Source organism: Daldinia decipiens, assembly GCF_022478715.1.
Source record: "Daldinia decipiens strain CBS 113046 unplaced genomic scaffold F4813scaffold_2, whole genome shotgun sequence".
In the NCBI taxonomy this organism is placed as follows: Eukaryota; Fungi; Ascomycota; class Sordariomycetes; order Xylariales; family Hypoxylaceae; genus Daldinia; species Daldinia decipiens.
Genome location: NW_026054545.1, coordinates 1,164,510 through 1,187,732, shown reverse-complemented (window position 1 = coordinate 1,187,732; position 23,223 = coordinate 1,164,510). Strand labels below are relative to the sequence as shown.

Genomic DNA, 23,223 nt, shown 5'->3' with positions numbered 1-23,223 from the left:
TGGTGTATCATGGCTCTTGTGGATTATTTGGTCTTCAATTACAACCATATTTTTGACATCCCAACGGAGACCATGACTACAAATAGGTGGGCACGCTCTCCGACTATGGATCGCCTATTGTTCTGCTTTACTATGCGACCCTAGGACAAACGAGATTGGGTAATAAAGACCATTCGAGATGTACCGATGTGGCATGTGAAGCTAATCAGGTCGAAAAGAGTCGAACAAACAGAACAAGTCTGCGCTATCAGAATGCAAGAGTTCTATCTGGCTTTACAGGAAATTGGAGGTGATGTGCTGCTCTGGAATGTCCCCGGACTTCAAGATCCTGGGTTCTCTTGGGCTCCGCGTTCGTTTATGAACTTGGGATATAAGCAAGCATATAGCCGGCCCGCAACGATTACTAAGGGCGGGCTCTTTATACATCTAGAAGGGGTATCCTTAGGAAGCCTCAGCCTAGCTGACTTGTTTGCTAAACCAGTCGTCCATGTGGATACAGATCTTAGACAAATATTTCTCGGGCCTGATAAGACATTCTATAGGCATCCTCCGGACTTTGAGCCTACGAAATCTCGTGAGTTTGAGCTCGTTATCGCTAACTATCTCACTCGAAAAGCTTTTGTTGAGGATATTGTTAAAAGGAGAGGTCCTCCCAAGCTCATAGGCTATATCGTATATGCAGAACTTATTGATAGAGTAATCGATGAGGATTACGTGTGTATCAAAGGTGTTATGAATGGAGGAGAGAAGTTCCAACAATAACGGGATTATGTATATACATGCCCGGACTAGACTCTTGAACTAGTCTAGCATTTAGTTAGAATAATGCCTCGTGCCCAACTGTTGTCTTATTGGGTGCTCGGATTTTGTCCCACTGGCTGACTGCCCAGTTATCAATATCCACATCTATCCCATTATTGTCATGGCATCTTATGAACAATCCGAATTGGTGTAGTGGCTAACATTCGACGCTCTCATCATACAACCCATGATCCGTTAAGCCCGAGGTTCGATTCCCTGATTAGGAGATCGATTTGGCATCATCTTGTGAACAATTATTTTCACTATTATCTTTTTTCCCATCTGTCAATGCGGTGCAACATAACACCTGTTTATCTTTTCTGCATATGTGCTCACGTTTAAGGGTTTTTTGGGGGGAATAAAGCTAATTAATATCTGGATATTTCTTATTTAATAAGGGGTTAGGCCAGCGCGGAGAGCGGGGGAATCGGGGATGTTTAAAAGGTAGATATTTCCAACAAGACTATATGCATATAGTTCCGGAATCTGACGAAGACTCCGCATCTCCTTATGATTAGTATATTCCCGTAATGTATTCTGCGTAAGTTGGCAGTGGCAGATTGGAATGCGAAATAGAATAATGCCTTGGCTATCTTACCCGCGGCGAAGCTACCCCCGATCCAACATGTATATCCAACATCTCTCTCGGTGCCGAAGCGAATCAATACTCGATGTAACTGAGGAGATTCACCCGCAATCCAGACGTCCGTGCAACCTGAATGCTTCTTTTTCTTGAGTAACCTCGAATCTACTTAGTCTATCAATGGAGGGCACAATTGGGACTTGCTATCTAGGTACCTAATATAGTCTTATTTGTAAATATTTCCACCCATTACTGTGCTGTTTAAGCTCTTTCGTGTATTGATATATAGTGACAAACACTCTATGATATTATGTCTTTTAATGCGTTATATCCGATGCTGACGTTGCATGTAGCAGCATATGTCTCCTATGATGACCCAGATCGTGATACTACTCGGTACGGGACGGCTGGACAGTCTTTACTTAGTAGTAATTTCCATTTCATTATATCACCACTCCACTACATCATCAGATTTATCTGTCACGCATGTGACCGTATATACGGAACCTTCCTGATTCTACGATGGATTGGTTGGTACACAACAAGATAGGGTGACCGGAATAACACTCAAGTATGTGATAATGCCGTCAATTTCTTGGTATGCTACCTTTTGCTGCATGGAGGCTCCAATACGGGAAAGTTAATGAAAACCCAGCTCAGAATGTTCAGAAATTATCTATTCTATGCATGTATAGTAATGGTACATCATCCAGGGGATAAATACCTGCATACCTGTGGTATATATTACTTCGATATCGCTGTGCATAAAGATACTGTAACCTTGACTGAGGGGGTCTGACAGCACATTATAAATATGTCGGTACGCGTCTTACTGAGGGCCAAAACGAATAGACCTTACACCTTTTTACATATCATATTTTATTGCGAACATTAAAATGGGTGATAGCTGTAACCTGGTAGTAGACAGGCTTGATACCTTTACGGTTGCTGATTTCGAAGACCATGAGGCAGAAAGACTGGAGTTGCTATCAAGTGCCCGCAAGCTAGTTAGGAGATTGGAAACCAAGGAAGAAATACTCTTCAATATCAATTTTCGGAACCCGGCCGAGTATGCAGCACTGAAAATATGCCTAGATCTTGGTATCTGGCACCAGTGGACGGCGGTGGGTGGTGGTGAAAAGACCGTTGAAGAACTAAACAAGTTGGCTATGAAAGACTGCGATCTGAACTTGCTCCGTAAGTACCTAACCTATCTGATATATGCATATATCGTTTTTTCTTGACTGCGGACTAAAACTGGCCTGAAAGGCCGTCTACTGCGACTTTTAGGGGCCACGTACATTATTGAGGAAACAGGAGAAGATCGATATAAACCAACTAGCTTCTCACTTTCAATCGGTGATGAATCCACTACTATTGCCCAAGGAATTCTTGCCATGTGAGTTTGTGTTCTTATGGAAAAACTGTGCGGCTGCTCACTTTTTGTAGGGCCTATCACTGGAATGCCTCTTCTATGAATTTGCCGTCGTTTCTAGCAAAGACGTCGTATCGAGAACCATTAGATCCGAAGTATAATAACTATGTTGACGCCTTTCCGGAACAATTATCATTCTTTGACAGATGTCTTTCTAATCAAAGCTACCAGGATAGCTTCAGTGGCTATATGGAGACGTGGTCAAATTACAGGTTTTTGTGGCCTGATTTCTATGATACGACTTCTCTTGTCGCCGGCGCTGATCTCACTTCTGATGCACCACTAGTTGTTGATATGGGGGGCCACCATGGCCATGATATTCTTACATTCCTGAAGAAACACCCAGATGTGCCAGCCGGTTCTCTGGTTATCCAAGACCTTGAAGCTGTCCTCGCGGATGCAAATCTCGGCACAGATAAGGTTAAGCTCATGCCACACAGCTTCTTCGAGCCCCAACCTATTTATGGTAAGTCTGTATCTTGTTAAAATTGTATCAATCGGTATGAAACTGTAGAACTAGGAGTTAATATATGACGTGTGAAACAGGGAGTCGCGCGTACTTTCTTCGCGGGGTCTTCCACGACTGGGCATACGAGCCATCGCTTCAAATCCTCCAGAATATCGTACCGGCGATGAAGAAGGGATATTCCAAGCTCCTCATCTGCGACGTTGTAATTCCACCGAAGGGTGCGAGCGTTTACCAAGCGGGTATGGATTTGAATATGATGGCGCTCCTTTCGGCTTATGAAAGGACGGAAGCCATGTGGAGGGAGTTGATAAACGATGCTGGATATAAGATAAACAAGATTTGGATGGACCCCAGAGGATACGAGGGGCTGATCGAAGCAGAATTGGCATAGATGGGCGGACGGACGGATTGCTAGGGGGGTTACGTACCTAGATATTTGGATCATAACCATTTTGTATTTTCAACAAAACAAAGGGGGATCAGGTCATTTTGTTTGATTGGCCTACGGCTGGATGGTAAGCAAGTTTGATTGGGTTCGATATTACATGAGTGAAATAATAAATCAAACAAATATTGGAAGACCGCTCGATATTGATATTGATATTTAATACGGAAGTTGAAGCGGGTAAGAAATAAGAGATGAGAGCACCTGCACTTAACAGCCTGCCCTGGAGCTTACCTGTAGGTTACCTAGGTACCTAGGTAGGTAGGGACATTGTACTAACCTAGCACTTAGGGATCCAGTTAGTACGTAAGCCACAATATTTCTAAAAATGTGGCTTGCTGAATGTGGAGAATTACTGAGTCCTACCTATTAGAACTCTTCGGAAACTCCAGAGTCAGGAACAATCAATTTCATCATTCATTTTCGTATGATTGCATGTTCCGCAAACCTCAGGGTTTTGATCATTGATTCATCCATACATATAAATAATAAGTTTCTACAATAATCTTCTAGCATATATATAATACAAGATGGAGTTCCCTGATGTTCCCGAACAGCCCTCTCCATCACCTCCAGCTTCTCCCATTCCGGATCGACCTGCATCACCTGAACTCCCACTTACTATGACTGCGTCAGCTGTTCTCACGGCCCTTCCTCAAGATGCAAGCTCGGCTCTCGCTAGCGCTGGTAAATTTGAAAAGGAGAAAGTTCGCATTCGTTTCAAGGCTGTCGGAGGGTCTGCTCCGCAGCTCAAGCGTGAAGTGCGCCAGATAAGCGCTGCGCAAAAGTTCGAGGCTGTCGTGTCTCACCTACGCAAGGCGCTGCATCTCAATCCTACCGATAGTCTATTTCTCTATGTGAATAGTGTCTTTGCCCCCGCTCTGGATGAGATCGTCGGCAACTTACATCGAGTATGTGTTATTATCTCATTATACTTGCTACTAGAATACTGACTTCCTTAATAGTGTTTTAAGGATTCAAACGACCAGTTGATTGTGGCTTATTCAATGACTCCTGCATTTGGATGAGATGGGGGATTGCTACAATCATGACGTCTCAATTATACTCCTTAAACGCCCATCTATGCTGACACTGTTAAACCAAACTGGATGGTCGCGCCTTTGACCCTCTATCAGTCTATGGTATAATGCAGAATCCAACTAAGCGATTGATATCGCGTCATAGCTTCTCAATATCTCTCATGAACGCCTCGAGCTCACCGGGAGAAATAGGATATGTATGTTCTGGAGCTGGGTATTGGCGGGTTTTCACCTCCTCCCGATAAGACTCGATCGCTCTAAGGCTTTCAGCCCACACATTACCATACTGTTTTACGAACCTAGGAATGAAACGACCCGGCGGGAAATTACCGATCATGTCGACCTGGACGAGCACCTGGCCAGAACAACCATTTCCTGCACCGATTCCGATTGTCGGGATGCGTAGCTTCTGTGTGATGATACTTGCGACTTCGGCTGGAACAGCTTCCACTACCATACCGAAGCATCCAGCTTCTTGGACAGCCAACGCGTCCTCGAGGACTTTCATTGCACCTTTTGACGTTTTCCCCTGGACTCTAAATCCACCAAGGGCTCCTTGGCGCTGGGGCGTAAGCCCGATATGGCCTAAGACAGGTATACCGGCTTTGGTTATCTTCGCAATGGTTGGTGCCATCTCTATTCCTCCTTCCAACTTGATACCTTGGACACGGCCCTGTTTGATGAATCGTATGGCTGTTTCTAGTGCTTGCTCCGGCGAGATTTCATACGACCCCATGGGAAGATCCCCGACCTGGTTTGACGTTAGTTTTCTGTATCAATCAAACTTGGCATGTGGACTCACTGTGAAAGCTGCTTTGGTGGCACGTGCGACAGATCGACAGTGTAGCAACATATCTTCAACTGTTACTTCACTAGTATCTTCCATCCCTAAAGCGACCATCGCTAGGCTATCTCCGACAAGCACTACGTCCATTCCAGCAGCATCTGCGACATGTGCACTTGGAAAATCATGGGCAGTCATGACCGTGATAGGTTCCCCCTTTTTATACATGGATTGAAGAGTTCCTATGGTTACCTTTTTTCTTGAAGGATCTAACCCTATGCCTAGAGGAGAGTGGGAGCTCCATCTTTGTTGGTGAAATATTTGTTGTTGCCATAATGAGGGTGATTGTCTAGCACTAGCGACGGCAGTGTTTGGTGATGATATCGCTCGACATGGTAGTAAAGCACGTGACCTAGATAGAATGTGCGCCATTTGTTAGGAATTGATTAGAGCGAATGCGATTTGATGAAATGTGTATTCTTAGTATATATGACTATTGAAGTTGAAACGGAGAGAAACGAATAGTGAACTGGTGCTGGTGTATCAGGTGACCTTGATCCTGATCATGTGATCATATTTTTAGTATAAGTACCATTTATGGTCGCACACACCCATTTTACATAGTATCATCCACTTTTAATACAAGTCATTCCTTTTCATCATCAGTTTCATCATCTAAAAGTCCTTGATACCAGGTCTAATAGGGCTTGATCCAAGGCCAAGACGTCTAAGTCTTGTTCAATAGTGGCCATGACCTAGAACTGACCGCGGTTTTATCTTTTGGTCATGATGGTTTTTGCTGCGTATAATTGAGTCTTATCGAAGCTTCTTTGGTGTTTTTCTGTCTAAGTCCACCAACGCTTACCGAGGCTTCGGTTAAATATCGGTTCGACTTTTACCCCTTTCATTGTCTTCAAGCTCAACAAAACTTAAATGGAACGAACGGTTGACTGAATTAAAAGGTTATGAGACTTTTACCTACAATTTAGAGTATCCGGCGGCGCCGATAATTATTGTCCATCCCCAAACTAGCCACCTATCTTCAACGTGTTTCTAATACATACCTACATAGTAAGAGTGAAGCGAGACTTGGAATGAAAGTGGGGGCAATACTGCGGCCTCCTCGACGTTGATTCTAACTGCTTGCTCTCTGTTGACGCAGTACCTTGCGCCTGGGGTAGTATTACCTCGCTCTTGGAGGTCGAGGGTAAATCCATGACGATTAAGTAAGTCGAGCGTACGTAGCTGGGCAACTAAAGATCGGCTCTTATCTGAACGAACAAGAGACTTGCCAATTATGCGGAAGAATATATTCTGCGCAGCCAATTCTAGAGCTAGCACCACCTCGGTGGGACCTCCTCTATCTAGCTAATATATCTGTATAAGTCGGATTTATTTGAATAAGCCGGAATCGCTCCTAATGTGACCGGCTTACGGGACCAATCAAATTGGGGAGTGAACTATTAATATCTCGCGCTACCGGGGACCTTACGGCGTCGGATTCCGGGTCCGTTCTGGGTCTTACTATAGTGGGGCTAGTTTCCGCTCCGGGTCTATTCGGCGTCTAGATAGAGATCTAACATAATAGTTTTCGAAAACTCAGGTATGGGTCTCATGCTGAACCTCCTGGCTGTACTCTACATCCAATGTATTTTTGATTCTTATGGTATGCGGGCTCTGAACCATCCCAGTTGGAATATCCGATAATGGGATTGATGTAGTTATGCTAGACGTTTGTAGCTCTTGTACGGCCTCAGAGTGTAGAGGATCTTCGGTAGGACCGTGTACAGCTGTTACTGGCAAGCTATCCTCCTCCTCATAATTAGCTTTGGATCCGAGGATCAATGTCGCCCATGAAGATGGCGTACGCTTCGGCGGCGTAGTTCCGGCTAGATGCTGATACGACGAACTTGATTGTTCGGCATGAGAACTTTTCTTTCGAATTGTTACCCATACCGGCTGCAGGGTTGGTAGACATGCTGTGGTAATTAGCACTTGAATACGGGTTTTGATACTTGGGAAATATGGGAGCGCACCTGAGATGATTACGAAATCAGCTTCAACAGTGGCCCAGATGCTCTGGTTAACGATATTCCAGGATATATCAGCGTCATACTTCTGAGTGACCACAGCAACGAGCCGCATTATAGAAGCGACACAAACGCTACTCTTAGTAAGTACTACAGCCCTTAGGAAGTCAGAAGAATGATGCATAAAAACGTACAAACCGCCTAGAAGGAAGAGAGTTATCACTGCTATTTTTTGACTCTTTGGAACATTAAGGCGGATGACGTATGGCATAGGAAGTGTGAGAATAGGAATGTCGATAAGAATATTTGGAATCGAGATGGCGAAGAGGAACTTTTGATTGTCTACATTGCAAGAAGCTTCGACAGTTTTATCCCATATGCCTCGAGTTGGGATACATTGCAACAGAGTAAGAAAAAACTGCCTTGTCAGGTTTTAGATCTTGCTGTTTAAATCAGGAACATACTACTGCTAGACCCCACATCAAAACCGCCGCTGTGAGAATGGTTATTGCGAGCTTGATGCTTGTCAGAGATACCCCTTGATGGGTGTCATACGTATAGTGAATGTTGGAAGCAGCAGCTTCGCTGTTGTATAGTAGCCGTATAGTAATATGAATCTATTAACGCTTGGCCTTCTATCCTCTTGCGAGGACGCGCAGCGCCCCTTATATATCTATTCTACGTAGGTCTATACCCAATTCATACTGGAAGGGTAAGATATGTATCATATGCGAGGTAAACCGAATCAGTCTTTAATTTCATCACCGTACCTAATACGATAATAACCATAATGAAGTATGGCTTTGAGACACGGGAGGGTTAGGTCGGCCTTGATGCATAATGGTCCACAAGTGCCAGCTTCAATTCCACATCTCTATCTTAAACACCCTCACCAAGGACGATGCAGTACTACTTGGATAGATCACATGCGGCCTTTGGCCGCTATATATCATGCATAACCTAGTGAGTTGTAGACCGGTGTAAAATACAGGCGACCTATCATACGATAGAACACTTATATGTACAGGGCCACCGTGTCAGTAGATTTGATACCGGATTGCTGAGTTCTTGTATGCTACGAGTATATACTCGCTCCATATTCCTGTCAATCTTTTTACCGGGTTATCGCTTTCTCATGTTACTTTGGGGTCTATGAAACTTGACCCATCTACAATAATGGTACACCCTGCAGACTGTACTCATTGTTGATGAAGGAAACTGTCAGAAACTAGCAACTAATTTACTCAAAAGTATGCGAACTACTATAATGTAAAAATTAGTTTGAACCATACCCCCCAGGTAGGTATTGAGTAAAAAGAATAGTTGTGGGAGATAGCTAATACAATCGTCTGCCATACTCTTATATAAGAAAATATCCCAAGGTGATAATAGAGATTGGGCTTGACGAGCCGTGTTAATTACTATACTTTCGCTCCGAATATGAAGGGATTTATGTTTTTCTAACAGATTCAGCGCGTGGTATTTAGGCAATGCGTAATACATTCAAGAAGAACCTGGGCAGTGACGGTAAGTTTAAGTTGTCAAGAATAGTAATAATAAAAGAAAGCTACCCAAGTATACTTCTGAACGTATGACCATGTATTGTGGGAGTTACTACGGGATAGTGGGGACGACTGAGTATAATATGTGCATTTAGGGTGACCAACTGGAAGCTATTGAAAGTAGAGATCCGTTTGACGTCTTAGGAACTATAAATAGAATGGCTATGTTGGAGATAACAGGTACTTAAACACTGACAGGTCTTTGGTGAACAGGGGCTGTCGAAATGAGATATACTAACTAGTACAATTCGCCATATAAGTTATAAATGACATCATTTCTACCGAATTTTACTGCTCAGTCCTCGTGGAGATATTTGAGATACACGGCCATCAAATGAAGGGACAACTTCCCCGCTCGACTATTTTGTGCGAAGAAAATAGTTGACAACTACCACGTCAACTAAGTGATTCAATTTAAGCTTACCTGACTTCTTGATTAACATATGAAAGCTATTTTTCCCCGAGAGAAAACAACCGGCGAAGGTCAACGGTATAAATCAAGTTATGTCTTCATCTGAAGTAGAATCGCTCTCAACTTATAAATATCCAACAGAAACCAAAGAGAAATGTACGTATATAATCGGCGATAAATAGCGTACTGAAGTCCTAACATAAGGTACGATAGTGATATATGCGGAGTTGGAAGCGCTTGATATCTCCAAACTGAACCAGCCAGGGGGTAAGCAGGAGCTGGCAGAGCAGGTGTTACGGTTTATTAGCAAAAATGGTACGACGAACTGGAGTCTATGCATATTAACAGCTACTGAAAACCTACTCTAGGTTTCTTTTATGTTATCGGTCATGGATTCTCAGACGAGGAAGTGAGACGACAGTATGCATTATGCGAGGCATTCTTCGATCTACCACTAGCGGAAAAGACCAAGTATCTATGCGACACGGCAAAGGGAGATTTTAGAGGGTATAAACCACAGTCCACAGGGAAGCTGGCTACTCGGGATAACGATGAGCGCTACAATATTCCTAAATTCACACCAGAACACGAGCGGCCACATCCGCAGCTCATCAGAGAACACTGGGAGGAGATACGGGCTTTCTCACTGAAGGTTCATAACGACGTTCTACTTCCCCTCTTACGCCTATTCGCCTATGTCCTCGAGATCGACGAGGATTATCTCATTGAGCGCCACCGCTACGAAGCTGAAGGCTTGGAGTATCTGCGGTACATGAAGTACCACCCCCGCTCGGCGGAAGCGGACGCCCAAATCGGCAACATCTGGGCGAAGGGGCACACAGACTACAACACGTTGACATTTCTCTTCCACCAGCCAATCGCAGGGTTGCAAGTACAGACCCCAGAGGGGGAATGGAAGTATGTTAGGTCGCCAAGGGACGCAATTATCGTAAACATCGCAGACGCGCTTGAATTTCTAAGTGGCGGTTACTTAAAGAGCACCGTACATCGAGTAGTGAGACCCCCAGAGGACCAAGCGGATCGCCCCAGGCTAAGCTTAATCTATTTCGCTCGACCCGAAGCCAACATCCTCCTGAAGCCCGTCGTAAGTCCATTGCTACAGCGACTTGGTCTACAGTCAGAAGCTGAGCATTTCTCACACGATGTTACTGCTGAAGGTAAAGTGTTATCGACAATGGCTCGGTGAATAGTAATAAGATGCTAATTGAGGTTGTAGAATGGGCAAGGGCACGAATTGCCAAAGACCACAGGTTCCGTACCGGGTTGGTTGACCAACGAGAGAAGGAGATCATTGCCGGTGTCAGTCAAAAGTACTACGACTAAGGGCGTGGCTTACCTATCACGTTGCTTAAACACGGGTTAGATATAAGTTGTATTTCAAAGGAGGCGATATGCTGGATATAGTAGCCAAATACATTTGGATTTAGAAAGGGGGGCGACTTATTACAAGATTACCTAGGTACCTAAGTTAATCCATCAACTTATGCGGATCACCCGCAAGCACCTAAAGCTTAAATATCAATAAGTACGAAGTAAGGCAAATATTTTAACTTGAGGCTAAATAAGTCTCACTTCTTTCCGCATGCTAGTTAAACATCTTACATGAGAAGAAATAAGGAACACTGAATTTAATGAGATTCCGTTGTGACGTCATAACCTTATTAAGGTCAGGCCACCAGTGTTGAGCCCCTTGATTGGCTCTTGCGTAGCTGTGACGCCTTCGGTGATGAAGACAAGCTGAGGCTGTGACGTCACACCTCATCTTCGTCTTCGTCTGGGTTAGATATGCATTTGCGTATGTCGGACTTGGAAGACATCATCGCATATATATAATCAATATCGCTCGAATTTAAAAGTACCTAACCTAAGCATATCATTGAAATCACCATCGCCACAATTCAAATTCAGGTACCTACCTACCTCCTATCCACCAATACCACACAACACACCAACAAAACATCTCTCTTCGCAAACATGCCTCTCGAGAAAAAGTCCACCACCCAAGACTCCGGCGTAACCGGCGCCGCCAAGTTCGTTACCAGCACCGTCGGTAACGTCGCCGGAGGCGTAGGCCGAACGGCAGGCGGCGTAGTCGGTGCCGCCACTCGTGGGCTCGGCGACACCATCACAAGCGCAACGGGGTCAGCCGGCAAGCCCGTCGGCGACGCGCTAAGCTCCGTCGGAACTGGCGTTCAGAATGGCGCCGAGAGCGTGTCCAAGGGCATCGAGAACGCGGGTCAATGGAAGCAATAAGTGGGCGTCAACGCAACCACATAACGAAAAACAAAAACAAAAACAACAACAACAACAACGCACAGCAGTTACGCTGCCGGGAAATAAACAAACGTGGAGTAATATGCTGGAAATAGGCGTGTACGATACTGTATAGGTTAGGTAGTTACATGAAGATGGGCTGTATTATTAAGTACACTGATACGGAACGTGCTGGATGAATGCGCCATGAAGACAAATTGAATTTTGATATATAATACCATATATTGCTCATTTATGCCACATCTCCAACGTGATGAAGCGGTCTGCCACGGCCCATGATGAAGAACGTAGAATTCGAATGGAAAATCAACTAACTATTTGATCTCACGAGTAAAATAGTTAAGATGATTCATTGGTCGTATTTATACGTGCATCTTTAATAGGTCATCGGTTAAGTTAGTTACCTATCTACCTGCATTGGACAAGATTCATATCCTGGAATCAATAGTATAGCCAGGTGCCAAATTCGAGAACCGTAATGCAGCCAATCGAATAGGACTATGAAGACGAAGCGATTATTCCACAGGCCTCGTCGTATTAAGCAGCCTATTTCACTCGAACCATGCCGTTTCCGACCCCGAAAAGGGTGTCAACTGTTCGTCTGTACATATGTGCGGCGTCTGATCTTCCGAACATGACATGCGACCGGGCTCAGCGCTATGCCTTTTCTGCGTCGCCGACGAACCAGTCTTCTTCCTCTGCCTTCGGGCCCCGGACATGGATGATTTCCGCGACGATTTGTTCGAAGCCGGTTTACCATCCAGGAGTCCTTGTAGAAGCGCTTGAGATGAATACCTCCTACCTCCTTCTTCTCGCAGTGGTAGTTCGTCCCACGCTCGCGGGAGAGGTAGTACCTTGCGAGAGCTCTCTGATGTCTGATCTAGCAATGGCATGAAACTATAACGACGCAGTTTATCTAAAAGGCCATGGTTCGTACTGGATGCCCAAACTCCAGGGGACTTAAAGCTGCTCTTTCGACGGTGTGAAGACGCGCCGATTGCACGTCCCGTTTTCCTACTCAATTTCTCGGGCTTTTCATCTAGTTTACCAGGCCATTGCACCATGGATTCCCGAAAAGGGGGGTCAGTGGGTGGAACTGGGGTTTGACGTGGTGACTCCTCGAGTATTTCTAAAGGCCTAGAAACATTAATCCCGCAATGTGCATCTACACCACGAGCGTAAAGGTCCGGCATCATTTCTCTCTGTTGTGGCATACCGAATTCATTAAACAGGCCGAGCGGCGTTAACCAGTCGCTAGTACATGATCTCGAGGGAAGCTTCGGGAAACATGTCATCGAACCATCCCGGCAACGATTAGTGGGGATTTTGATATCTCCTAGAGACCTTCTGGGGCTGACTGGTTCGGACACCGATCGCCTTTTACTTTGAAGCTTGGGCTCCTGAACATGGGCTGACTCTTCAATGGTGGAATTAAATTTAGCGCTTGTCCTTCGAATGTCACAGATAGACGGCGAATTTGAAGCGATCAATGATGAGGCGCGCGTAGACACGTTTCGAGAGACCTCCATAGACCCAACGACAGTCGCATAAGGCTCCATGACTGCCTCTCGAACTGGATTTCCCGGGGCAAATCCCTATGTGACCTCGGTAATGCTTTGTCGAGAAATGAACGTAGTTCTAGCCGTGTCAACACAATGACCATGGTAGTCAGAGCAGCTGGATATGCTAAAGGAAGGTTGAACAGAACTGATCGTTGTAGCTGGATCAGCAATACTAGGCGATCCAGGAACAATAAAATTCATGTTGGGTGTAGGCTTTGCCCGTGGTTCTCTAGGTAATAACATCGAGAGACATTCAACTGCCGAACTGTCATTGCGAACACAGCGGATACCAGCAATTACGATATCTAGAATCCCCGCAATATCGTCCGTGGTAACCAGATAGCTCTTAGTCGTCGGTTCGTTAACCTTAGGGTGACCAGTTCCAAAGTTATCCTGGTCAGTCCACAATCTTGATATGGGGGGTAGATTCTCGTCAATGCTTGTTGGCCTCTCCGTTAAAAATGAGCAACCACTATGCCCTCTATTAGATAAGTAAGCTCGTATATTGCAAACAATGGTGTCTGCTGCCTGTCTATCAATGCTAATTGGACTATCGAGCATAGTTCCATCTAATTCTGAACGAGGGGTCTGGGCCCCGGTGTACACTGGACTCTAGCAATCTGTTGCAGTAGGGGATCCAGGGGGTGATACCAATGGCTTCGTATAGCCGTTAGTGTCTACGCTTGAGTCGTTCATCAGTGGTTGAAGTAGTGGAATGCTTTCCGACGTGGCATGGAACGTCCTGTGGAAACGACGACTTATAGACTTTGGACAGAAATGATGACGCCTCGGATTTTGGTGATAGTGTATAGCAAAAGGCGTTGCCACTCGCGGCCTCGATATTTGCTTCGGCCCCGGGATGTGAGGTTCTAGGGGTGATACAGGAGCTGATAGGCCGGGCTGGTAGGTTGAGTTGGGGGACTGCACGGATATTGTGCCGTGGCCCGTCTCATGTAGGTTGTGTGAGGCTATAAGGCTGACATGTCGGCTAGCTATCCGGCTGGAGGGTGCACTATAGAATTGATCGTCGTCTAGGCTGCCGATAGACATGCGACCAACGGTAGAGTAACGAGCCATTGTTTATCCGCCTCTAGTACTTGAGACTATCGCTAAGCATAGAAGTGAGGAGACAATAAACATATTCTGTAGGATAAATTAATGTGAGCTGAATAAAGGTAGATGGGAGAACTCGGATCAGGGGAAGATAGAAAACTGAAGATGCTGTTCTTTAGGGGTAATATATATATATATATATATATGTACCTAATGTTAGGTACTCTTGGATATTTTACATCAGGTTAAGTTACATGTATGTAGGTACTTGCATCGTCCTTGGCTGAATATTCGTAGTTACCTAACTCTAAGAGTATATAGTGATATTACGGGAAGGATTAGACTTGACTAACGAAGCCGAAGTGGAAGTTGGTCGGAGATTAAGAGGTACCTCGACGAGGGGTGAGTGATGAGGATTATGGTAAGAGGTACATAAACTACCTAAGGAATATGCCTAATTCATATGTATATATATATATACCTATGTATTATGTCACCCATGAATGAATTGAGGCCGATCTGATTTGAAATCTTGGTAAGCTTGTCCGGGTATCACTATACGGTATCATTCCGGACGGAGTCATAACGAAATTAATTCCTATTGGATGCGTTGGGTTCCGGTAATTGTTGGCCCTATTATAGATGCTTAATAGCTGGCAGGTAGGATCCCTTAGGGCTAGATGAGAAGATGACATTGGTGAAATAAGCGACAATTATCTACGTGTAGGAGTACATGTAGGTAAGATCCCGGGGTCGTACGTAATCTGGTAATGTACGTAATGTACGTAGTGTACGTAGTGTACGTAGGTAGTGTACCTATGTAGGGGCCAACCGCGACTCACCGTATCAGCCACTCTCCACATCTTCAGTATCACGTATTTAATTGTGGTAGTCCTCCAAAACCTTGGGAATTAGGTACTAGGCCTCAGCCACTCTAGTGCTCTCGGCAGTGGCCGTTTAGTGAGTGATTAGTTCCCTCTATTACTATCGCCCATATCACCCCACACAAGTCCGATGACACGGAACGCACCTGGAATTTCTAGATGATTAGGTATTATCTCAAGTACATAGACGCCAACAACGCGCGACCGAAGTCGCATGTGCCAGCTTAAACCCCTAAGAAAATCCAGGAACCCAGCAGCCCAGCAGCCCAGCAGCCTTAGGCGGTCTACACAGCTCCTGACTGACAGCGTTCCAAATCTCAATCTCGCATGAGACGTGTCACACCACCATTGGGATCACTCTCGTCCATCCCGTGAATGGTCTAGCTCTAATTACCGCCGCGCCGTACAAGGGGAAAAAGAACGTGTGTCAGGAGATTGACGATCAAGCAGGGCCTAACAGAAACATTGCTGAGACGGTGGCAACGGTGGGAGTTTTTATTTAATTTTCTCTCTTCAATTTCGTCTATAATTGTGTCCCCGGGTGGTTGATTTCACTCCGCTCTGCCTATGATTAAACCATTTCGGACTTACACCCATAACCACTACCTACCTACTTACCTAGGTAAATATCAGAAACACAACCAGTAAACGATAAAAGAGGTCTCGGGGTTTTGCTTTTCATCAAAATGTGCATCGTTCTTATCACGACGGCCCATCCGAAATATGCACTTATTGCTCTTGACAATCGGGATGAATACATCCTAAGACCTACTAGCCGGCCACACTGGTGGACCCACCAGCCTTCAGGAGAACAAATACTGTCCGCGCGAGACTTGTACCGTAAAGAGCGAGGGACATGGCTAGGCGTCACTAAAACCGGACGATTCGCCGTGCTGACAAATTATCGGGAGTCGAGCGAAGATGACCCGGACCCGGATCACGCCATCGCCGGGGTCAGGAGCCGAGGTACCATAGTGAGTGCCTGGCTGGGTGCCCCTTCTGGACTTGGCCTGGACGACTTCGTCCATACGATGCTAGAAGGTCGCGCTGCCAAGGGTGTCGGAGGGTTTTCGCTTGTATGCGGTGATTTGAAGCAGAGGACCGAGAAGGGCATTAAGCCGCTCGCGATCATCTCCAATCGGTGGGACCATGTCGGCGAGGTCCCATGGATAGGTGGGGAACGTGGACAAATATATGGCCTAAGCAATGCCGTCTATGTAGAACCTGCCCAATGGGACAAGATCAATATCGGGAAGAAATTGGCCGAGGAGGCAATACAAGAAGCTGTCGACAAGGACCTGAACGAAGAAGAGCTTACCAACCGGCTCTTCAAGGTCCTCGATCATGATACGCTACCCTTGGAGCCAAAAATGAGTTTTCAAGAGCACATGGATGCCCTTCGGCGGTCTGTATTCATTCGCAGCTTCGCAGAAGATCAAGGATGGAAAGACATGGCTGACGCGGCCGATGAGGGGAGGGCAAAAGCAGCATTTGATGCAATCGAAGATGAGAGCGAGCCGGAAGAGCATAGGGATGCGCATGGATATTTTATGAAGGGTGCTTATGGTACTCAAAGACAGACCATTATTCTTTTAGATTGGGAAGGCAATATTACATATAAAGAGCGGGCGTTATGGGATTCTCACGGGAACCCAATTGAAAGGGGAAAGGGGGATGAGACGTTCAAGTTTAAGATAGAAGAATAATGTGATATAGAAAGCAAAACGAGAAATTATTAGACATCTTTGGCACATAGCAACATATCCTAACGCACCCGTATCTGTAGCATCCTCTCTAACTAAAACACTCAAGTAGTTCTCATACCGTTCAGACATAACACACATAACGATCATGTTCATTCTATTATATTCACATCATACCAACTCCGTAGACATTTAACACATTAAGGGCACCGGGCTTCATCCATGAAGACTCTTTTTTCACCAAGTCCTAGTAAGTTCTACAATGCTCTGAGTAACTCCCACTCGTAATAATACCGTATTACCAACCACCTTTCCTTCTCTATTTTATAGCACATAGAAGACCAAAATAACAGGATGCGTTCTTACATTGCCGTACGGGATATCTAAACGGACATTTATGGTTAAAGAAAAACTGTTGATTATTCTTATTGGTAGAAGTGATCTGAGTGCCCCCAGCCATAGATTCAGGGGTCGATGAAGGCTTGCAAGTCATAGACATGGTCAAGTGAGGCATTGATGGAAGCGTCAACTGGCAGACACTGTATATTTCCAATAAGGAAAGAGTCATCTTCAAAATGTTGACGACATAATCAAAGAAGGGGTACCTTGAGGAGGTGCTAGAGATGTAGAAGCTGCGGCCACCTTGGTGACTCTTGTCAGAATCTCTTTACAGGTCTATCTCGAAAATAAACGGAGCCTTTTAAGCTAAAACCTGATCATATCACAATCTCTTAGGTTGCTATGCGTTTCGTTTACATGTCCTGACACCATATCTCGCGAGCAACAGGCTTCTATTTTGGATTTTCTCTTGCAACACATCATAACACAGCACAGCACAACAGAACCAGTTCTTAGTGTTCCTTGGTTAGATACCTGTCCATGGCAGCTCAACATCATCAGAGACAGGGACATCCAGAACCATATCTTACTACTTTGATCTTGATTCGAGAATCCCTATCTCTTCTGTATGACCTCGTCGAAGGAACTGTGGTTTGCCTCATCACGCTCAGCTCGGTGCATCTTAACATAGTCTTTACACTAATCACCGTCTGGACGGAATTCATCATATTTCTCCACCTCGAAAAAGCCCATCAGTTATATATGACCGTTAGAGGAATACTGGAATCATGTTTCCGCATTCTCGAGATCCTCATCTTACTATGGACGCGCGGCGCCAACAGGAACTTCCTGGAGCAATTAAACCTGGGGCCGATACACGCATAGGAGGGGACATTCGTGGAGCATTATGCAGTCGAGGAAGCTCTCAACGAGGTAGAGGAAGAGGCGGTAGGCCTGGTATTAGTCGAACGAGCCAGTTACCACTAAGCACGAGCGCTGCCGTACTTGGGCGTACTCGTCAAGCAACAGTATCGCCGTGGAATACTCAGCAATCAGGTATTTCGTCACCGATTGACACAAGTTATCAGAACTATTCCTCCGGATCTATATCATCTCGAAAGCTGTCGGCAGGTTTCACGACTAATGGACCGCCATCCAGCCAACCCACTACGGGATATTCAACTGTAACTGCATCTACAACCCCCCAGACTTCTACAAGCAATCACCCAGGTCCATTAACCAGTCATCCTACTACTGCGTATTCGTCTATGGTCGCATCTGGATCCCGAGGTAGTTTTGACAGATACGCACCAGGACCCCTAAGACAATCGCAGACAACTGGCAATCTGCCTCCCCCATCAGCCTACACACAGCAGAAAGGTGGGCTACAAACTTCAAGAACGCTTCTCCCGGTACCTGAGTCGTCCGGAGCAACCACTTCCTCTTCTGTTACCGCATCTACGTCTGGGGTCATTCCACGTTTCGGGGCAGAAAACATCAACCCTTATCTCTCAGAAGTCGACCTTGGAAGAAGACATAGGGACAGTCTGGAAATATCCAGCACCAAGAAAATACCCAAACGCACGCCGCCCAACGCAAAGCGAAAGGTGATTTCTGACGTATCCAACACTGAACCCATTCCGGAGTTGCCAGAGCAAATACTGCAAACTGTAAAGCAGAAGAATACGGAGAAGAATGCAGAGCAGAAGGTTCCTACTTCAGACAAACCTCCTTTTCAGCAACAACCTCCTTTGCAACAACCCCAAGCCCAGCAACTGCCAAAACAAACCTTCCCAAGTGCAGATTGCATTAATTCCATCGATTTAGCTCGCATTCATCCGTTACCTCCACAACTACCACCACCCATGCCGGTGCCAAACCCCAAGCCCAAGAAACAGAGCGGCATTCCCAAGTCACGCACTCTTAACGTGCTTTCCAACCTGACATCCTCATTCTCGCGCGCATCGCTATCCAGCAGTAACAACAATAAAAATAGCCGCAGCGATTTACGTCGCCAGATAGGATCGCCCATAATGGCTTCTAACACTTTCGACGGCAACGCGTCTCTGACCGAAAACGACAGCTCCCTTGGAGCAAATGTGACGCCCAACCAAGCTTCCACGCCTGCACCCGCCCTCGCGACCATGCCCGTCCACCGCAACCCTCGCATGGTCTACAACGCCGAGACCCAATCGTACTGGACCGGCCGCTTCGTCGCCATGCAAGACAAGCTGCGCAACGAGAACCTAAAGGGGCAAAGTCTGAACCTCATCACGACCTCCATGCCGGGACAGCAGCAACCCCAAGCCCAAGCCCCTACACCCAAGCCCACCCCTACACCCGCGCCCGTGCCCGCGCCCGACGCCGCGCTCCGAACCTCCTACAGCATGGCCTGCATGCCAGGCGTGACTCCCCAGCTACTCTCGGGCGAGATCGTCGCCACAGTCCAAGCCGCGTCGGAAATGACAGACGAAGACACCCGCATCCGCCGCGTATTCCGCCACCTGGAGGCGCTGTGCGCGAACCGCTCTGCCCTCGACAGCATGCACGAGTTCCAACAGGACTACGCGCGTCTCGTCGGCAAGAAGGGGCTTCTCCCGCCCGGCTCGTCCTGGGATGACAAGGACAAGGACAAGGACAAGAAGGGTTGGGTCGGCCGCATCTTCAGCGGTAACAGCAGCAGCGGCAGCAGTAAGAAGAAGGCTAATGGATCGCAGTAGGAAGCGAAGAAGAAAGAAATTAATGCTATGGATCCGACACGACCAGTGAGAAGTTTGATTCGTTGAGAGCCCTTAATGGTTTAGCTTGTGCTGTATTGTTTCTACCTACTTTGCTATACGCAGTTATGTTATAATGAAAAGGACCGCAAAAGGAGAGAGAGAAAAAAAAAAAGGAGGCGGATATGTGTCATACGGAGAAGGACTTAATACTCATTCCGGTTATTCTACGAGGGAAGCTTCACGAAGCACAAGTGGAACTATTCATACCTGGAAGCATTAGTTGGACGTGTGTACGATATGTTACGAGAAACGAACCTCATGAACTTTAGGACTGAATAATATTGCCGGCATCAAAGACCTGCATCCCCGGTCTAGTTATTAGTTATGATCAATAATACATGACCAACTGGCTGCTCATTAATTATAAACCCCCAGTAATAATGTAGTCCATTCGTGTGAAAACATATAATTTTTTCTGGGAATTACTTTTGAATTCTACCCGTCGCGGACATGGCGAGAGCCCTTATATGAAGGCCTGCGAACCCCTGTCTAATCATATCGTAAACCGTGTAACGCGCGCCTATCGTTCCCATCATATCCCAATGCACCTTATAAACCGGAAAACTCCCATGCCTGATGATATGAATTACCAGATTCAAACAATAAAATGAATGGGCGGACTGTAGCACCGAGTAAAAAGGGCGAGAAAATTCAGTTCGCCCTCCATTACTTATTTTTTTTAACTACCTCCATCGTTCGCCTTCCTGCGAGATCTCATAAAGTCCTTGATCTGCTCGACCTTGGTGGCGAAGAATATTCCTTTCTTGTCGTTACGCCAGGCGCAGACGCCGATGTTGTCCGCAAAGTCGGCCACGGCTTTGTACTCCTTGTACTCGTCGAACTCCTTGAAGAGGTAGCCGTCGCGGGTAGATATACGCTCGGTGTCGAGCTGCCAGAGGCGGATCTGGTCGATGACGACGGGAGGCAATACGGGCTTGTTGGTTGCAGCGGCATACCGGTACATCTGCTCGTCTGCGTGCGTAGAGAGATACGAGACAATCTGGTCCGCCGTGATGCCGTGGCTAACGGCATTTTTAATAGATTTGCGTGTCAGATGGCCTGATACGAGACCCTTGAAGCGAAACTTGAGGTCCGAGAAGAGGGCTAACACGGCGATTTGCAGCGGCGAGTGTACATACGCGTACATCCGGAAGTTGGTCTCGAGGATAATGGTGCACTTGTCTTGCTCGTCGCTGGTTGCGCTAGCGGCGGCTGAGAAACCAGCGCTGACGCTTCGAAGGGCTGTTTCGTTACTAGTAAGAGTTGTAGCTAGACGAGTAGGGAAAAATTGGTGAGTGTTGTGTTGAGGAATGTAGATCAGACCGAAGTCGATGAGAGTAGGTAGCATATTGCGTCGACTCTCCGTGAGGGCGTCAGTGCTATATGCACGCCCGAATTCGAGGGAGGCCAACATGAAGAAAAATGATAGCATGTCAACGGAATCCATATCGGATTTGCTCCCGTTGGCGTTGGCTATCTCAATAGCCTCGAGCCAGAGGAGTAATAGAGCCCAGACCTGGGCGTTTGCTTCCTGCAATAAAAAGGAAAAGCCAATATGTGTAATCTTAAGTTCGCCAATCCTACGCTCAACCAGCCGGCCAGCCAAGAGAAGGTCCTTGACTGACTGCTTAGGTCCACTAGAGCCCGTCTGAATGCTGGTTATTCCGGTAGCCGAAACGACGTAATGCAGTATATCATCCCATTTTCTCCTCGCGTACCTATCCAGGAACATATGGTCAACCTCGCTAGGAATGGGTTGTGTAGACGGCACGCCGAACGAATTATGATCGCCACCGCCCTCCAACGCAAGCCGTAGACTATTTTTGAAATTTTGGGTAAGAGCTAAGGACTGAGGCTGAACTATATGTAACGATCGAAGGATGGCGATGGCTTGGTCCTTTTCGCGGACTGCGGTGGGTTTTATCCACAGATCGAGGTCGGATACGAGAAATGGAGTAGGCGAATATAGTATGGCCATTACGATAGTCTTTGCTATATCTCCAAGTTAGAGATCCTCGTCCTAAGCAAGTTTACACGCTTGTTGAGAAGCTCTTACCCATATGAGGAAGCATGCGCCGGAAGATGGCGAAGGCTGTGGAAGGCTGCTGGTACAGCTTCCTAAAGGTAGTTCCCGGCAGCTGTTCCAGGTACTGGGGCAGCGAGTTGGCGCTGGTAGACATGGCGAAGTGTTGTATGATCAATCGCAGTTGAAGGTGGCTAAGAAGCTATCATGGTATGAAGCCGGTAACTAGAAGCCAGCTTCGAGCGGCACCAGAACACCAATCGTAGCTCTGTTAAAAAGAACAATTAGACTTTATTGATCACGGCTATAACTATGATTCATGGCAGGCTTGTTTGGGTACCTGTCCTTTCGTTGAAGCAAGAGTTTGCGCTGGAATGATAAAAAGTTGAAAGAATTAAAGCCGAAGAAGCTCAGCGCTGTCGCGCGACCAGCGGAGCTCATCTTTAGCTGCATACATCCTTGTACATGTATTGTACCTAAGGTACCGAACTACCTAAGCTCCACTGAGGCTAACAATTAAATGTACCTATGGAACTTCGTAGGTGGGGGACACCTCCGCAAAGATTTATGCAAAGCCACGCCTAAGAGGAACCTAAGGTTAGGTACTTAGTATAGGTACGGAATTATAAATAAAAATGGGTTTCTTTGTCTACAATCTTTAACATGCTTTGCTATAAACACGGTATTTGGTTTGATTAAATTTCTTAATGAACTTGAATAATCTCTCTGCTGTATTAGAAGAAAATAATCATTTGCAAGGCTAGATATCGATCAAGGCCTCCCCTAAGGATGTAATCGCAGCTGGTCAAAGCGCCATGTTAGCAAAGACATTGGTAAACAACTAACAACTTCGGATCACCATTCACAACTCCAGTACTACAACATGTCCAATATACAAGTTATCGGATACTATATCTACTCCAGCTAGGACGCTAGAGATAATTAATAAAATCATTGCTTCTTAGGTTTCGTAGTCATGATCGCTATCTACCGCGCCAACTTCATCCTAGATTATCTGTCCGC

General features: G+C 46.1%; 12 protein-coding genes and 1 non-coding gene across 13 annotated transcripts; 8 read left to right on the top strand and 5 right to left on the bottom strand.

Annotated features, from left to right (window-relative positions):
- Window positions 1-186: 186 nt before the first annotated feature.
- F4813DRAFT_396964 (uncharacterized protein) lies at window positions 187-762 on the top strand (the record flags this gene model as incomplete). Its single annotated transcript, XM_049247891.1, has 1 exon — window positions 187-762. The coding sequence occupies one exon, from the start codon at window positions 187-189 to the stop codon at window positions 760-762; it is 576 nt and encodes a 191-aa protein (XP_049104291.1).
- A 178-nt stretch (window positions 763-940) lies between these two features.
- On the top strand, window positions 941-1,028 carry F4813DRAFT_t14. The gene has a single exon. It is a non-coding gene; the product is annotated as a tRNA-Glu (tRNA).
- A 1,252-nt stretch (window positions 1,029-2,280) lies between these two features.
- On the top strand, window positions 2,281-3,679 carry F4813DRAFT_385038 (putative O-methyltransferase; the record flags this gene model as incomplete). The annotated part of the gene is made up of 4 exons (XM_049246188.1): window positions 2,281-2,581; window positions 2,654-2,783; window positions 2,834-3,285; window positions 3,366-3,679. 4 exons carry the CDS (start codon window positions 2,281-2,283, stop codon window positions 3,677-3,679), a joined length of 1,197 nt encoding a protein of 398 aa, XP_049104290.1.
- Window positions 3,680-4,148: 469 nt separating this feature from the next.
- F4813DRAFT_104887 (APG12-domain-containing protein) lies at window positions 4,149-4,920 on the top strand. The gene is made up of 2 exons (XM_049238431.1): window positions 4,149-4,644; window positions 4,699-4,920. The coding sequence occupies exons 1-2, from the start codon at window positions 4,264-4,266 to the stop codon at window positions 4,759-4,761; spliced, it is 444 nt and encodes a 147-aa protein (XP_049104289.1). The 5' UTR covers window positions 4,149-4,263; the 3' UTR covers window positions 4,762-4,920.
- On the bottom strand, window positions 4,800-6,248 carry F4813DRAFT_104893 (ketopantoate hydroxymethyltransferase-domain-containing protein). Its single transcript, XM_049238432.1, has 2 exons — window positions 5,576-6,248; window positions 4,800-5,524 (listed from the first exon to the last, which is right to left on the bottom strand). Exons 1-2 carry the CDS (start codon window positions 5,987-5,989, stop codon window positions 4,913-4,915), a joined length of 1,026 nt encoding a protein of 341 aa, XP_049104288.1. The 5' UTR covers window positions 5,990-6,248; the 3' UTR covers window positions 4,800-4,912.
- A 908-nt stretch (window positions 6,249-7,156) lies between these two features.
- F4813DRAFT_385035 (uncharacterized protein) lies at window positions 7,157-7,702 on the bottom strand (the record flags this gene model as incomplete). Its single annotated transcript, XM_049246187.1, has 1 exon — window positions 7,157-7,702. One exon carries the CDS (start codon window positions 7,700-7,702, stop codon window positions 7,157-7,159), a length of 546 nt encoding a protein of 181 aa, XP_049104287.1.
- A 1,849-nt stretch (window positions 7,703-9,551) lies between these two features.
- F4813DRAFT_344124 (putative 1-aminocyclopropane-1-carboxylate oxidase) lies at window positions 9,552-11,178 on the top strand. Its single transcript, XM_049241629.1, has 4 exons — window positions 9,552-9,717; window positions 9,775-9,876; window positions 9,930-10,739; window positions 10,799-11,178. The coding sequence occupies exons 1-4, from the start codon at window positions 9,654-9,656 to the stop codon at window positions 10,903-10,905; spliced, it is 1,083 nt and encodes a 360-aa protein (XP_049104286.1). The 5' UTR covers window positions 9,552-9,653; the 3' UTR covers window positions 10,906-11,178.
- A 96-nt stretch (window positions 11,179-11,274) lies between these two features.
- Window positions 11,275-12,087, top strand: F4813DRAFT_344122 (uncharacterized protein). Its single transcript, XM_049241628.1, has one exon. The coding sequence runs from the start codon at window positions 11,557-11,559 to the stop codon at window positions 11,833-11,835; it is 279 nt and encodes a 92-aa protein (XP_049104285.1). The 5' UTR covers window positions 11,275-11,556; the 3' UTR covers window positions 11,836-12,087.
- Window positions 12,088-12,104: 17 nt separating this feature from the next.
- Window positions 12,105-13,723, bottom strand: F4813DRAFT_104870 (uncharacterized protein). Its single transcript, XM_049238430.1, has one exon. The coding sequence runs from the start codon at window positions 13,413-13,415 to the stop codon at window positions 12,408-12,410; it is 1,008 nt and encodes a 335-aa protein (XP_049104284.1). The 5' UTR covers window positions 13,416-13,723; the 3' UTR covers window positions 12,105-12,407.
- Window positions 13,452-14,495, bottom strand: F4813DRAFT_385031 (uncharacterized protein; the record flags this gene model as incomplete). The annotated part of the gene is made up of 2 exons (XM_049246186.1): window positions 13,452-14,030; window positions 14,100-14,495. 2 exons carry the CDS (start codon window positions 14,493-14,495, stop codon window positions 13,452-13,454), a joined length of 975 nt encoding a protein of 324 aa, XP_049104283.1.
- Window positions 14,496-15,470: 975 nt separating this feature from the next.
- On the top strand, window positions 15,471-17,164 carry F4813DRAFT_344119 (DUF833-domain-containing protein). Its single transcript, XM_049241627.1, has one exon. The coding sequence runs from the start codon at window positions 16,042-16,044 to the stop codon at window positions 17,059-17,061; it is 1,020 nt and encodes a 339-aa protein (XP_049104282.1). The 5' UTR covers window positions 15,471-16,041; the 3' UTR covers window positions 17,062-17,164.
- A 967-nt stretch (window positions 17,165-18,131) lies between these two features.
- On the top strand, window positions 18,132-20,173 carry F4813DRAFT_396962 (uncharacterized protein). Its single transcript, XM_049247890.1, has one exon. It carries the CDS (start codon window positions 18,186-18,188, stop codon window positions 20,115-20,117), a length of 1,932 nt encoding a protein of 643 aa, XP_049104281.1. The 5' UTR covers window positions 18,132-18,185; the 3' UTR covers window positions 20,118-20,173.
- A 31-nt stretch (window positions 20,174-20,204) lies between these two features.
- Window positions 20,205-22,704, bottom strand: F4813DRAFT_344116 (transcription factor Tfb2). The gene is made up of 4 exons (XM_049241626.1): window positions 22,541-22,704; window positions 22,234-22,468; window positions 20,433-22,169; window positions 20,205-20,384 (listed from the first exon to the last, which is right to left on the bottom strand). The coding sequence occupies exons 2-3, from the start codon at window positions 22,355-22,357 to the stop codon at window positions 20,857-20,859; spliced, it is 1,437 nt and encodes a 478-aa protein (XP_049104280.1). The 5' UTR covers window positions 22,358-22,468; window positions 22,541-22,704; the 3' UTR covers window positions 20,205-20,384; window positions 20,433-20,856.
- Window positions 22,705-23,223: the final 519 nt, after the last annotated feature.

Excerpts from the sequence above, each read along its gene's own strand:
- F4813DRAFT_104887 (XM_049238431.1), top strand. The coding sequence starts at position 4,264 with ATGGAGTTCCCTGATGTTCCCGAACAGCCCTCTCCATCACCTCCAGCT. Across the intron at positions 4,645-4,698 it reads TCGTCGGCAACTTACATCGA|TGTTTTAAGGATTCAAACGA; the intron begins GTATGTGTTATT and ends CTTCCTTAATAG.
- F4813DRAFT_396962 (XM_049247890.1), top strand. The coding sequence starts at position 18,186 with ATGTTTCCGCATTCTCGAGATCCTCATCTTACTATGGACGCGCGGCGC.
- F4813DRAFT_344116 (XM_049241626.1), bottom strand. The coding sequence starts at position 22,357 with ATGTCTACCAGCGCCAACTCGCTGCCCCAGTACCTGGAACAGCTGCCG. Across the intron at positions 22,170-22,233 it reads GCGCATGCTTCCTCATATGG|CAAAGACTATCGTAATGGCC; the intron begins GTAAGAGCTTCT and ends TTGGAGATATAG.
- F4813DRAFT_104893 (XM_049238432.1), bottom strand. The coding sequence starts at position 5,989 with ATGGCGCACATTCTATCTAGGTCACGTGCTTTACTACCATGTCGAGCG. Across the intron at positions 5,525-5,575 it reads CCACCAAAGCAGCTTTCACA|GTCGGGGATCTTCCCATGGG; the intron begins GTGAGTCCACAT and ends ACGTCAAACCAG.
- F4813DRAFT_344122 (XM_049241628.1), top strand. The coding sequence starts at position 11,557 with ATGCCTCTCGAGAAAAAGTCCACCACCCAAGACTCCGGCGTAACCGGC.
- F4813DRAFT_104870 (XM_049238430.1), bottom strand. The coding sequence starts at position 13,415 with ATGGAGCCTTATGCGACTGTCGTTGGGTCTATGGAGGTCTCTCGAAAC.
- F4813DRAFT_344119 (XM_049241627.1), top strand. The coding sequence starts at position 16,042 with ATGTGCATCGTTCTTATCACGACGGCCCATCCGAAATATGCACTTATT.
- F4813DRAFT_344124 (XM_049241629.1), top strand. The coding sequence starts at position 9,654 with ATGTCTTCATCTGAAGTAGAATCGCTCTCAACTTATAAATATCCAACA. Across the intron at positions 9,877-9,929 it reads ACGGTTTATTAGCAAAAATG|GTTTCTTTTATGTTATCGGT; the intron begins GTACGACGAACT and ends AACCTACTCTAG. Across the intron at positions 10,740-10,798 it reads ACACGATGTTACTGCTGAAG|AATGGGCAAGGGCACGAATT; the intron begins GTAAAGTGTTAT and ends TTGAGGTTGTAG.